This window comes from Chelonoidis abingdonii, chromosome 1 (assembly GCF_003597395.2).
Source record: "Chelonoidis abingdonii isolate Lonesome George chromosome 1, CheloAbing_2.0, whole genome shotgun sequence".
Lineage (NCBI taxonomy): Eukaryota > Metazoa > Chordata > Testudines > Testudinidae > Chelonoidis > Chelonoidis abingdonii.
The window spans coordinates 327,982,652-327,997,539 of NC_133769.1; the positions used below are offsets into that span (position 1 = coordinate 327,982,652).

The 14,888-nt window shown below is 46.1% G+C and overlaps 1 protein-coding gene across 1 annotated transcript; it reads right to left on the reverse strand.

Annotated features, from left to right (window-relative positions):
* Nucleotides 1-421: 421 nt before the first annotated feature.
* Nucleotides 422-1,828, reverse strand: GSX1 (GS homeobox 1). The gene is made up of 2 exons (XM_032765310.1): nt 1,441-1,828; nt 422-846 (listed from the first exon to the last, which is right to left on the reverse strand). Exons 1-2 carry the CDS (start codon nt 1,826-1,828, stop codon nt 494-496), a joined length of 741 nt encoding a protein of 246 aa, XP_032621201.1. The 3' UTR covers nt 422-493.
* Between the last annotated feature and the right edge of the window lie 13,060 nt (nt 1,829-14,888).

Sequence of the window (14,888 nt, forward strand, 5' to 3'; positions counted from 1 at the left end):
TTCACACTTCATTACCTGCTTCTAGAGATCACCGTAGTGACCCTGTGCGCGTCTCCACTTTTGCTCTGGAGAGGGACGAAATGCCGGGAGAGAATAAAGCTGAATGATTCCCGACCACTGATACAAATTACAGAACTAGTTCTCCCCTCTCCGCCCCCTCTGGAAAATAGATCGCTCGGGACATTTGCTGTTTACCAGATACAGTTACTCACAATTCACAACACAGAGGTGGGGGAGCGGAGCGCTTTGCCTGATGACAAAACCAAAACCCCTCACCACAAGCAAAATAGCAACGGTTGGCGACATTTAAGCTCACACGGACAGTTTATTTACAACGACACAGCGGCACTCACAGGATTTATAAAAAGGCCAGAAAGTCCTTTGTAAATTACATGAAATATACAAAACGGTATAAAATCCTTCCACAGCGTTTTGGCATAGGACGGGGCAAGATCCCCTTCTGCTCTCGAGTTGGTCTCTGGGGGCTGTGAGGCTAGGGAGTGACCGTGAGATCTCTATCGTCTTTCCCTGAGGAGGATGGAGACATGGGCAAGTCCTCGTCGTCCTCCGAGCACTTTGTGGCCAGAGAGGAGCATTTGCAGCTGTGGGCAGAGCCCCCTCCTCGGTGGGAGCTGCTTTTGCCTTCTTTCTTGTGCTTGACCCGGCGGTTCTGAAACCAGATCTTCACCTGTTTCTCGGAGAGGTTCAGGTATGTGGCTATCTCGATGCGCCGGAGCCGGGAGAGGTACATGTTGGAGGCGAACTCCCTCTCCAGTTCCAGGAGCTGCGTGCTAGTGAAGGCGGTGCGCATTCGCTTGCTGCTGGGCAGCTGGCTGGAGGTGCTGTCTGGAGAGGAAAGCGGACGGTCATACTCCGTGGCGCTAAACCTGCTGTACCAAGAGCTGCCCTAGGGGCCCATTTGGAGTCCCTGAAACCTCCCCACGCCCCGGCAGGCTGGGAGCACCCAGATCACCGAGCTGTTGGCCGGGCGCCTCTATGAATGCCACAGGACTCACACTATTGCATACGCTACCTGGCATTGCCTAGGCGGTGGGTGGCATGTCCCGCCAACTCACCCTCATGCCAGAGATTTTATACGGCATGGCATGGATAGTGTATGGCGTGTGCTGCCTTGCCACAGGGCCCCTTACGCACTGTATACGAGGTCTCAGTGCCCAGGCTGGGCATGGCGTACCCTGCCGTGTCATCCTCTCTCCCCAGGCCACAGCTGCCATTGCACCGATAGCCTACACTGCACTGCCGGGGGCAGGGCCAACTCTCCTCCTCTGATTAAATTAGGGCCAGCCAGACTTTGGCACTGGTGACATTGGCCCCATCCTGCCCGGGCCCGCACCGCCTAGGGAGCGCACGGGGAGTCTGGCAGGGCAGGATCGGTCCGTTTGCCCCACCTCTTAGCTCTCCTCCTCGCCTGGCACTTACCGACGGAGATGCAGTGGAACTGCCGGGGGTCGGGCAGAGGGTAGGCGGTCTGGTAAATGGCGGGCGCGTGGCTGACGCTGACCGCGGAGGAGGCTGAGTGCTGCCTGGCCAGGGGCGCGTGGCAGTACTGCGAGCCGAACTGGGGGAAGGAGGCCTTGAGCAGCGGCAGGGCCGGAGGCGGCGGGTGCAGCTGCGAGGCGGTGACGCACAGCGGGCACACGCACAGCAGCCCGGCCTTGCGCGAGTGGCAGGCGCCGGGGGGCAGCCCGTGCAGCGGGTGCGAGGGGTGCACGGCGTAGGGGAAGAGGGGCGGCGGCGGGCTGCTCTCGCTTTTCTTCTCGCTCGCCTCCCGCAGCACCAGCGAGTCCACCAGGAAGGAGCGCGGCATCTCCCCGCGCTGCCTGCCCGGCGCCGCTGGAGCCGCCGGAGGTGCCTCGGGGTGCTGGCCAGCCCCAGTGGTGCTGAAAGGCGCGGGGCTCGCCGCTTAAATAGGCCCTTTGCCATGTGATGGCTACGCCAGGAGCGGCCGGGGCTCTCAATAGGCTTTTTGTGCCTGTTCTCTCGGCATTCACGCTGCACGCTTCCTCATTATTTCCCTTGTTAACTAAATGAACTGCATAATGTACTCCATTCTTGTCAGCCCCACCCACGCCGTAGCCGGCAGCCTCACCCCTCCTCTCCCTGCGGCTGGGTTATTTGCTCATTCGCCAGCGAGTTAATATTCGTCTCCGGCTCTTTATCGCGCTCCTGTGCGTTCAGACGCCGGCAGCCCGCTCCCCTTCTGGGTTTTGCCTTTGCAGCAACTATTTCAACTCCCTGCAACTTCCCTTCCCAGCCCGTCAGCCGCCGGCCCGCTTTCCCACCTGGGCAACGGCTCGGCTTTGCTCTGCTATCTCCGCCGCTGCGCGGATCCCGGCGAGGCGATCCCCGAGTTTTTGCAAACACGCCCGTGACTTTCTCCCCTTCCTTTTGTCGGGAAGTTCTTCCCATCTTCCGCTGCGATTTCCACAGCTCGCCCACTATCTCGAGCCCTTTTTTTCTGTGCATGAGCAGGAGCTTAATCCTCCAGTTTACACAATACTGGGTGTTATTATTCGTATAAACCTGCTTCACGTGGCAAAGGGCTGGTACAAACCTTGTGCATACATACAGCTCGCTCAGCTATCTAGCTGTCTGGCGCATATACACGGGAAGAGTTCGCCCTATCTTAACCTGTTGCAATTCAAAACGAAAAAGCAGCCTCACTGTTACTTGGATACCTACATAGATGCATATCCGCACACACATAGCTAGCTATCCAACATACACAACGTGCACACACACTTTGTGTCTACTATATATCTGGAGGATGTCTCGATGGGTAGATAGGTGGATGGTACAATTCTATATAATTGTAGTAAATGAATAAATGTTCGTCTCTATTCAAGAGAAAGTAGGGATGCTTTTTTCATTTTAAACTACGTGAATTGTAATAGGCTGCAATGCGGTTTATTCCTGTCTTTCTGGCTACACAATAGTTAAACAATTTAAAATGCGGTGCACTGATTAAACAGGCTTTGAAATATTTCAGCTTCAGAGCAGTTTTAACGAATTGCTTTCCCCCGCCCTTATAATGAAAATTAACATAAATAAAAGAGGCTGTATCTTTATTTGTTAATGAAGAGGATCTTTAAAGCATAGAACCTGATCGAAATCTAATGTCTATGTACGCTCGCGCGCACACACACAATTCAACCATTCAGTACCTGATCTAGGCGTTGAATTGTGCCTGTGTATAAGGCAGGGAGGTGTTGTTTTGTTGGTGTTGTTTAATCTGTAGGTTGGTAAGGAATACATGTCAATAAGAAAAAAGCATGTATACGAATACATTTTTTCTTCAGCCCCTGACCACTTAATAGATCTGGAGGTTGTAAACCCCATTACAAATGTGAAGAAATTGTGCTGATAGAACATACTGTAACCTGCCCGTCTAAAAACACCCAACAGATTTTTTTACATTTTTTTTTATAGGAAAGAAAGAATAGAATAAAATGCCTGGGAAACAACGTAACCGTGCATTTCTGGCTTGTACTCCTTACTCACATTTCTCCCCGCAGCCTGAGGCAGGTTTGCCCGAGACAAGATTGACGGTCTGAGCCTAGATATGTATTTGGTTTTTTCCCTCTATTATAAAAATAAAGGACACAAAATAATGATAGTAAAAACCCAAGCCTGAGCTCACCGGGGAGTCCAGATTCTTAGTGTATCTTTCCCGCGGCAGCTTCATTTTTTTTTAAAATAACAAGCTAATATTTTTAATATAGATGTTTATGGTCAATTTGAGCCTGGGAAGAGGTAAATCTTCGAACTGGGAAATGGCCAGCCATCGAGGGGGTGTGCATTTCTAGCCCCAGACTAAGAGATTCCAGCTGTCCGAGGGCTGAACCCCGGGGCTCCCAGCCAGAGGGAGGCAAAGGGTTAACAGTCCCTGAATGCACACCAAGCCCAAAGCTACTGGGAAAGAATATCCAAAAAATAACCAGTTTTTTTTTCCAGCCGCTGGACCTTATTGAATGTCATTGAAGAAAGTTCTGAATGCCAGATAAAGAGAGGCGAATTAAAGTGTGTGACAGCAGAGGATAAGCAAACACAAAGAGAACTCTGTCACACTTTGGGCAAAATCCGTGGGCTTTTTACCAAGCCTCTTCGCTATGATTGAATTAAGTAATAGGAAAACATTTTCTTTCAGTTTAGAGCCATTAGACAAAAACTTCAAAGAGTATAACACTTTTTAATGTGCAGCCCAACAATGGAATCTGTTTTGTGCTGAAATGTTGAAATGGTTTGTTGTGCCACTGTGGGCTGGAAGAACCCAGACTGCAGCAAAATAGCATCCTTCAGCTCGATTTTATGAGAGCTTGAAACGACCACAGACCTTTAATCCTACTGCTTTACACTCCTCTTTTCAGTGCCAAGCTTGCTTCCCCTGTTTGTTTTCTGAAAGCGAGCCTGGGTATGCGATCTTCATACAGTACCAGGAGGCAGACAAAAATACTTTCGCAGAAGCGACACAATCTATAGGTAACACGCCGGAAAATAACCCAGAAAGAACAACAAACGAACAATTTACATCTTGGGCTGTTCCTGGTGTCTTCAGACACTTTCCTTCCACGGGAGGATTCATTTGCAATGGTCTGGAAAATCCCAAGACAGCAGCTCCAGCTGTTGCAATTCCTTTCATATTTTGATGTGCAATGGGAGTGCTTATGTAAACCTTGTAAAAGTGTGAGGGGCGAGGAGAGACCACTGGTATGGATTACAGTGCTACGGTTTTGCCATTCCTGCCTGACAAACGTTTGGAAAGTGTTTACTGGCTTCAAACGTCTTTCCAGTAAACCTTTCCAGGCTGTTCTAGGGTTGCTGCCATGTTAGCTCTTCCACACTGCAGAAGCATAATTCCTTCCTAATGTTGTTGTCAGTACTTGAACTGAAGGGAAGAGGGACCGTGGGAGGGGGTTGCCCAACATCACCACCAGCCTCTCCAGCCCTCTCCTCACTGCTGCTTGCTGGCAAAGGAAAGTTGTTCAAAACAAGTTTAAACATACCATTAGTGAGTGTGTGTGTGGGGGGGAGAGAGATACCATCACTAACGGCAGGGGTGAGGGGTCATGCCATCACTAATTGAAAGGTGGGCATACCATCATGGGGGGCACACCATCAGCAACTGGGGGAGAGGAAAGCACACCACGACTAACTGGAGGAGGGTACAAAATGACTAATTGGACGGAGAGGGGCATACTATCACAGGGGTGGGGCATACTATCATTATGTGGGGGGCAAGAGAGCATACCATCACTAGTGGGGGGGGGAAGTCCATGTCATCACTAATTGGAGGGAGGGGACCTACCATCACAGGGTCACATCCCTTCACTCTCTGGGGGAAGAGGAGGGCATGCCATCACTAACTGAGGGGGGACAGGCCTTCGCTCTGTGGAGGGGATGGGCACACCATCAGTAACTGGGTGAGGGAGAGAGGAGGGAATACCATCACTATCTGGAGGAGGGGCACACATCTGGTATCTGGGGAGAAAGGAAGGTTTGCTGTCAAACTCTGTGGGGTGGGCATACCAATACTAAGTAGGGTGAGAGGAGGGGGTAACATCACTGTTTGAGACAGTGCGGGCGTACCATCACTATCTGCAGGGAGGAGATACCGTTGCTAACTGGGGAAGAGGATGGGGTACTATCTCTATTTGGATGTGGATATAACTTCATTTCCCCTCCCCCACAGTTTGAGCACCATGCTTGTTAAAGATGCACTGAATAGAAATCACAAACCACTATTTAATCATGAACTGTTCACTATGAGACTGATTGACCAAATATTATACATTACTGTGGTGGTCTAATGCATACAGTATTATATCTGGGCCAAACAGTTTTTGTTGGGATTACTCATGGAGGAAGGTAAAGGTAACTGATGGAGGAACTTGGCCTTAAGGCCAATATTTTCAGATCATGCTGCCGAAATCCACTCAATCTAATTCCACGTACATTGAAGTAGTCTGATCATTAGCAGGACTAAGTGCCAGCACCTCCTGTGGGAGGAATGGAAGCTGTGGAAACTTAGCGCAGTTTACAGCTAGGGGAAATGGGCACAGTGGAAGAGTTCCTGAAAACAATGTTTGGTTGAAAAAAGGTGAGGTTGGATGTGAGAAAGAAGAGCAGGCAAAACAGGTCAGGCTGCTTCTATCTATTTATTAGATGACCGTAAGAAAACCTAGCCCTTCCGTCTCAGAATTTGTTTCACTGCCAGCCGATTTCTGGCCTGCCAATTTTCACTTCCTCCTTTTCAAAACACCTGCCCAGTTTGAACAAGATTCATTTTAAGAAAATAGTCAGTCGGAGGAAAATAGAAAGGAGCATAAACTCTGGCAAGTCAAGTGTAAAAGTATAATTAGGCAGGCCAAAAAAAAAAAAAAAAGAGAGAAGAATTTGAACAACTACCAAAAGAAACAAAAACAAACAGATTTTTTTTTAAAGTATACCACAGCCAGGAAGCTTGCCAAACAATCAGTGGGGTCATAGACAATCACAGTGCTAAAGGAGCACTCAAGGACGATAAGGCCATTGCGGCCACACTAAAGGAATTCTTTGCATTAGTCTTCTCTGCAGAGGCTGTGATGGAGATTCTCACACCTGAGCCATTCTTTTTAGGTGACAGATCCGAGTAGCTGTCTCAGACTGAGGTGTCAACCGAGGAGGTCTTGGAACAATTTGATAAATTAAACAGTAATAAGTCACCAGAACCAGCTAGCATTCACCCAAGAGTTCTGAAGGAACTCAAATATGAAATTGCAGAACTGCTAAGTGCAGTATATAACCTATTATTTAAATCAGCCTCTGTACCAGATGACTGGAGGATACCTAATGTGACAGTGATTTTTTAAAAAGGGTCCAGGGGTGACCCTGTCAATTACAGGCCAGTAAGCCTAACTTCAGTATCAGGCAACTTGGTTGAAATTATGATAAAGAACTGACCTATCAGATACAGAGATGAACATAATATTTACGGCTTTTGTAAAATGAAAAATATCTCATGAAACTGTTAGTGTTCTTTAGCGGAGTCAACAAACATGTGGACAAGGATGATCCAGCTGATATAATGTATTTGGACTTTCAGAAAGTCTTTGACAAGGTCCCAGCAAAGGCTTTTAAGCAAAATAAGCAGTCATGAGAAAAGAGGGAAGGTCCTCTCATAGATCAGGAACTGGTTAAAAGACAGGAAATAAAGGATAGGAATAAATTATCGATTTTCACAGTGCAGAGAGGTAAATAGTAGGATCCCCAAAGGGTCTGTACTGGCACCTATGCTGTTCAACATATTCATAAATTATCTGGAAAAGAGGGTATACAGTAAGGTGGCAAAATTTGCAGATGACACAAAATTATTCAGCATATTTAAGTCCAAAGCTGAATGCAAAGTATTACAAAGGGATCTGACAAAACTGGATGACTAGGTAACACTGATGAAATTCAAAGCTGATGAGTGAAAAGAAATGTTCACTGGAAAATATAACCCCAATTACACTTTCTAGATAGTGGGATCTAAATTAGCTGTTACCACTCAGGAAAGAAATTTTGGAGTCGTGAATAGTTCTTTGAAAACATCCACTCAATGTGCAGTGGCAGTCAAAAAAGCGAACAGAATGTTAGGAACCATCAGGAAAGGAATAGATAAAACAGAAAATAGTATAATGTCACTACATAAATTCATGGTACATACACACCTTGAATACTGCAAGCAGTTCTTGTCACCCTCATCTCCAAAAAGATATATTTGAACTGGAAAAAGTACAGAGAAAGGCACCAAAAATGATTAGGGGTATGGAGCAATTCCATACAAGGAAAGATTAAAAAGACAGGGACTGTTCAGTTTAGAAAAGAGATGACTAAGGGGGGATAGGATAAAGGTCTGTAAAATCATGACTGGTGCAGAGAAAGTGAATAAGGAAGTTTTATTTACCTTTCACAGAACACAACAACCAGGGGCCACCCAATGAAATTAACAGACAGCAGATTTAAAACTAACATAAGGAAAAGCAGCAGAGAATCCTGTGGCACCTTATAGACTAAGGGTACGTCTACACTGCACGATTATTTCGAATTAGCTTAAACCGATATTACAAAACAGATCTAATAAAATCGGTTTAGCGCGTCCACAGTGGGATCAATGGTGACGGAAAAACAAAAGCGGACGGTCTCTAGGTGCCGTGCTATTTTTCTGCAAGGGCAATCAGGAGAAAAAGTGCGAAAGACTGTCTTGCTGATGTTTTCCCGGAGCAAGAAATGACTGACCGAATTTACCAGAACCCCCGCGACCATTTAACATTAGCCTCAGGGGGCGGGGGATCATGGAGGAAGGGAAGGGGGTCTGAGGACTCCAGCTATCCCACAGTCCTCAGCAGTCTCTGAAAACTATTTGCATTCTGGTGAGTGCCAATGTCTGTAGCTTACACACCGGTGTCTGCGCATGGTTCACGGACAGCTCATCAGTCTCTTTCCCCATCCCAGCACGAGAAATGAAATAAAGAAACAATCCTTGAGTACTTACAATGTCACTCCTCTTGATACTGAATGCTGCTCGATAGAGGCGATGCTGCGCACTGAAGAGCATTATCTGCTCTCCCTTCACTGGTGTAGATGGTACAGTACTCCTGTAGACAGCAGAAACTGTTACTTGTCTCATCTCTTTTGTTTCACTCAGTAAATGGGACAGAAATGGATAATACCCTGTGAAAATTTTTGAAGCAAATGGGATTGACTCAACTTGGGACTGAGTCAATCCTGTCCTTTATTGTTAATAAAATAGAGTCAGTCATGGGACAAGATGTGATACAAGTGTATTAAAGCAGTGTAGCACAGCACAGCTGCTCCTAATGTCAGTATTCACAAGGGAGCCCTTCAAGTAATACAACTGTTGCTCCACCTACCTGGGCTAACCACAGCAGTGACCCCCCCCCATTGTTGCATAATGGTTTTTTTTTAATGAAGAAATGCAGGAAATAAGAATCACAGACTAGTTAGGAAAATGAGGGGGTGGCAGCTTCCATGGCTATGACAGTCATGCAGTTCTGAATCTTTTCTTTACACAAGAAGATGGAGGGGTCTGATGAGCTCAGCCCCAGGTGATAAGATGAAGACAGTTACCAGCCGTCTGGTACCAATCCACTGTCAGAAAAAGGGAGTCATTCCCATTTTCACCCAGGAGCCCTAGGCCAACTCAGGCCGGAGCACTCACGGGCAACCATCTACCACTGGGGAGGGGCAGAGGAGCGGATACTGCTCTTCACCGCAGCAGCATCGTGTCTGCCAGCAGCATTCAGTACACAGAGGTGACATTACAGTACTCAAGGAATATTTTATTTTACTTTTCTTTCACGGTCGGGGGTGGGGAAGAGACTGATGAGCTGTTCTGTGAACCACGCAAGACACCTGTGTTAAGCTACAGACATTGGGCGCTCAGCCAAGAATGAAATAGTTTTTCAGAGACTGCTGTTGGAGACTGCTAGCTGTAGTCCTCATTACCCCCTCCCTCCCTCCATGAGCATCCGTTTGAGTCTCTGGCTTCCCGTTACGGTTGTCACGCACTGCTGTGTTCCTGGAGTTATTTTTCAAATGCTTTGGCATTTCCTGTTCTTTAACGGAGCTCTGTATAAAACAGATTTGTCTCACATACAGCGATCAATCTAGTATCTCCCGTAAGGTTCAATGCAGGAGCTACTTTGCATTTGAACTGCATCACCACCGTGCTGATCAGAGCTGGACACGTGAAGCAGGAAATGTCATTCTAAAGGTCTCGGGCTTTCCTGTTTACCGGCACTCTGCATCCGAGTTCGGATTGCGGACCAGAGCGGTCATGGTGCACTGTGGGATCCTCTAGTGAGGCCAATAATGATTGATTTCTGTCCACTACGAACCCTAATTCCGAGTTATCACTATCGAATTTAGCGCTACTCCTCTCGTCTGGAGGAGTTCCGAAATCGATTTAAGGAGCCGCTTAACTCGATATTAATGACGACGTCGTGTGAACGGGTACAGCGTTAAATCGGTATATCGGCCATTAAACCGATTTAAAGTTCGCAGTGTAGACCTGGCCTACAGACGTTTTGGAGCATTGAGCATTTCGGGTGAATACCCACTTCGTTTCAGATGCAATGGGTATTCCCACGAAAGCTCATGCTCCAAAAACGTCTGTTAGTCTATAGGTGCACAGGATTCTCTGCTGCTTTTACAGATCCAGAATAACCCGGCTACCCCTCTGATCTAAGAATAAGGAAGTACTCTTCACACAGTGCACACTCAACCCATGAAATTCCATTGCCATCGATTTTTGGTGAAAGCCAAAAGTATAACCGGGTTAAAAAAAAGAATTAGAGAAGTTTATGGAGGATGTCTACCAATAGCTATTAGCCAGATAGTCATGGAACAAACCCCATGCTCTGGTGTCCCTACACCTCTGACTGACAAAAGCTAGGACTGGATGACAGGGTTGATCACTCGATAATTTCCTGTTCTGTTCATTCCCTCTGAAGAACCGGAACTGCCACCGCTGAAAAGACAGAATAAAAGGCTAGACCCGATATTGACCTATTCTGTTTCTTATGTATATTTGGCCTTTCAAAGTTCTGAGTGTGCTGTCTTTGAAATAGCCAAAAGAAAGAATGTCATACTATTTCCTCTTCACCTAGGCTCTGCGGCAGCAAATGATATCATAACATGAAAATAATGTAGATCATAGACTGTTTCTCAATTAATATAGTAATAGTGTAATATTTCTGCAGCCTTAGATACATTTGTAGCATACTGTAGGTTGTATACTGCAGAAGTGACAGAGAAGCCCATTAAAGCAGGAATATGAAAGGTACAAAATAAACCATTCTGACACAGCACATCAACGGATTAACATAACGCAAATGTTCAGGAATATCATGCCATTAAGATTATAGATTCCCAGTTTTGCAGTTAGCCTATGACCCCACCCAAATTGCGGCTAGGGCAGCCTCTGCTGTTCATCTGTGTACTGCTAAATTAACTTCCTGGTTCAGCTGCTTGACCCTCTGAATGATACCTACAAAGTGGGATATCTATGCACAGGTAAATTTGTTTCATTGTTACCTATCTTCTCTCTAAATTGCTCCAGAGCCAAAGATGTGCTACAAATGAAAAGCAAATGTATAGTAATGGCATTTCATAGAACAATGTAAACAAATTGATTAAAAAGTCTGAGTCAGAAAAGATATGCAGGGTCTAACTCTTTGCCTGGGAGATGACGATCTGGTCTCTTCACGTGCATGACTCCCTTCTCTAAGGCATAAATAAGGAGTTCCCCAATGCGGAAAGTCTGGAGGGAGATTTTCAAAGGTATCCGACAAAGCTGCTCAAGAGCAGCAACAAACTACCAGTCCCTGTGCTCTCAGCAGAGGAACTTGCCAAAAAGGCAGGAGGTGGCAGAGAATATTTCACCCCATGAGTACCATGTTTCTCTTCCGTTCACAGCTGGTGCAAAATGCACAAGCCCTGTGGGGGAGACTGTGCCATATGAGGCACAAGGCCCCAGATCCTCAAAGGTATAGGCACTTAACTATCTTTTGAGGATCAGGGCCAGTTTTCAATGCTCGTCCTGTGGCGGTATAGGTCTTCAAGCCTCTGCTCTACAGCTAGTGCTGAATGTCTTAGTAACTTGCTTCTTTCTTTGGCTTGGCTAGCCAAACTCAGAAAAGTATTTGTGGCATAATAATTTTAAAACCTATAGTGGATATTATTAATGTGCACAAAACAAGATATACCCAAGGTGTGTAATTCTTCTAGCTTTCCAGTAGACACAATTAAGTCCTCATGGAAGAGGCTACCCTGTGCTATTACTTTTCGTTTTGCATTATTTTTCCATTTGATTTCATTACGCTATATTTTGAAAAAAAATACAATAATTTTGAGTGGGGTGAAATTTGGATTATAATTTTGTAACTTGTGGTATGTGTAATATATATAGTATTTCAATTTGATAAGGTATCTCAGCACACTAGTTTTTATAATATAATGAGTGTTTTTGTGCAATCATTCTGAAGGTAGGTCCACCTTTCTTGAGTTTCTTCATATATATATATTATAACGAAATCGATTGTTTGATCATGTCCAAAAGCTACCATCGATTTTCAGGAGCGGTCACTGTGTTAGCTGTTCCTCAGCTTCCATTATTCCCACTTCCGGTTGAGAGACATGCTGATGGGCAGAACATTGCCCGGGTGGTGCTGGTACAGCCTCACCCTCCTTTGTGAAGGCAGCAGACAACCCTTTGGCGCCTTTTTCCCGGAGTGCATTGAGCAACGCATAGCACAGAATAATGATCCCTGAGATCAAAACGTATCCTGACGTTGTCAAACCTCGCGTACTCTCGTGCTGACTATATGAACAATGAACTCAAAGCAGGAGGAAGAGGAGCAGCTATTGTGACGAGCAGACAGTGATGACCGGAGAGCGAATTCTCATAACGCTGCCCCAGCGTTTTTGGAGCTAGTGCTATTAACGGGCATCTTCTACCCATTGACGCGAATTTGGCACGGAACAAGCACAGACTGGTGGACCGCATTGTTTTACGTGTGGACGATTCGCAGTGGCTGCGAAACTTCGCATGCGTAGAGACACTTTCTTAGAACTTTTGACATGCTTTCCCTGCCCTGAACGCCATAATACAAACATGGAGCAGCCTCACATGGAGAAGCGTGGCAAAGCCTCTTGAAGCTTGCAACGCCAGACAGCTACGGTCAGTCGGAAACAATTTGGAGTGGGCAAATCTACTGTGGGCTGCATGATGCAAGTAGCAAAAGCAATCTTAAGCTGTGCTAGAAGTTGTGACTCTGGAACGTGCAGGTGATAGTGGATGGCTTTCTGCAATGGTTTTCTAAAATGTGGTGGGCCATAGATGGAACCATATCCTATTTGGCCCACAGAGCGCAGGGCCCCAGTCGTAAACCGCAAGGTACTTTTCAATGTGCTGCAGTATGGTGGACCACAAGGACGTTCACCACATCCACGTGATGTCCATAAGAGTTCATGACGCTCGCGTTTCAGAGCACTAGTCTGTTTAAACGGCTGCACAAGGAATTACTTCCCAGACCGAAAATCCACTGTTGGGATGTGAAATGCCTGTTATCCTTGGAGACCAGCTACCCCTTATGCCATGCTCATGAAGCATCACTGGCACCTGGACAGTGTCAGAGCTGTTCAATACAGGCTGACAAGTGCCGGATTTGTAGAATGTGCATTTGGCGTTTAATGCTCGCTGGCGATCATTACTTACTCCGCCAGACTCAGCCAAACCAATGTCCGCTTGTATTGTGCTTCGCTGTGTGCCAACAATCTTGTGAGACTAAGGGGAGAATTGGCGTGGAGCTTGAGGCAAATCACCTGGCCGCTGACTCTTAAGATAAGGAAGTACTTCTTCACACAGTGCACACTCAACCCATGAAATTCATTGCCAATCGATTTTGTGAAAGCCAAAAGTATAACCGGGTTAAAAAAAGAATTAGAGAAGTTCATGGAGGATGTCTACCAATAGCTATTAGCCAAGATAGTCATGGAAACAACCCCATGCTCTGGGTGTCCCTACACCTCTGACTGACAAAAGCTAGGACTGGATGACAGGGGTTGGATCACTCGATAATTTCCTGTTCTGTTCATTCCCTCTGAAGAACCCGGAACTGGCCACCGCTGAAAGACAGAATAAAAGGCTAGACCCGATATGACCATTCTTAGTTTCTTATGTATTTTGGCCTTTTCAAAGTTCTGAGTGTGCTGTCTTGAGAATAGCCAAAAGAAAGATTGTCTATCTATTTCCTCTTCACCTAGGCTCTGCGGCAGCAAATGATATCATAACATGAAAATAATGTAGATCATAGACTGTTTCTCAATTAATATAGTATAGTGTATATTTTTCTGCAGCCTTAGATACATTTGTAGCATACTGTAGCGTTGTATACTGCAGAGTGATCCAGATGAAGCCCATTAAAGCAGGAATATGAAAGGTACAAAATAAACCATTCTGACACAGCACATCACGGATTAAGCATAACGCAAATGTTCAGGAATATCATGCCCATCTAAGATTATAGATTCCCTAGTTTTGCAGTTAGCCTTATGACCCCACCCAAATTGCGGCTAGGGCAGCCTCTGCTGTTCATCTGTGTACTGCTAAATTAACTTCCTGGTTCACTGCTTGACCCTCTGAATGATACCTGACAAAGTGGGATATCTATGCACAGGTAAATTTGTTTCATTGTTACCTATCTTCTTCTCTAAATTGCTCCAGAGCCAAGATGTGCTTACAAATGAAAAGCAAATGTATAGTATATGGCATTTCATAGAACTATGTAAACAAATATGATTAAAAAGTCTGAGTCAGAAAAGATATGCAGGGTCTAACTCTTTGCCTGGGAGATGACGATCTGGTCTCTTCACGTGCATGGACTCCCTTCTCTAAGTGCATAAATAAGGAGTTCCCCAATGCGGAAAGTCTTGGAGGGAGATTTTCAAAGGTATCCGACAAAGCTGCTCAAGAGCAGCACAAACTACCAGTCCCTGTGCTCTCAGCAGAGGAACTTGCCAAAAAAGGCAGAGGTGGCAGAGGAATATTTCACCCCATGAGTACCATGTTCTCTTTCCGTCTCACAGCTGGTGCAAAATGCACAAGCCCTGTGGGGGAGACTGTGCCCATATGAGGCACAAGGCCCCAGATCCTCAAAGGTATTTAGGCACTTAACTATCTTTGAGGATCAGGGCCAGTTTTTTCAATGCTCCTCCTGTGGCGGTATAGGTCTTCAACAGCCTCTGCTCACAGCTAGTGGCTGAATGTTGCTATGTAACTTGCTTCTTTCTTTGGACTTGGCTAGCCAAACTCAGAAAAGTATTTG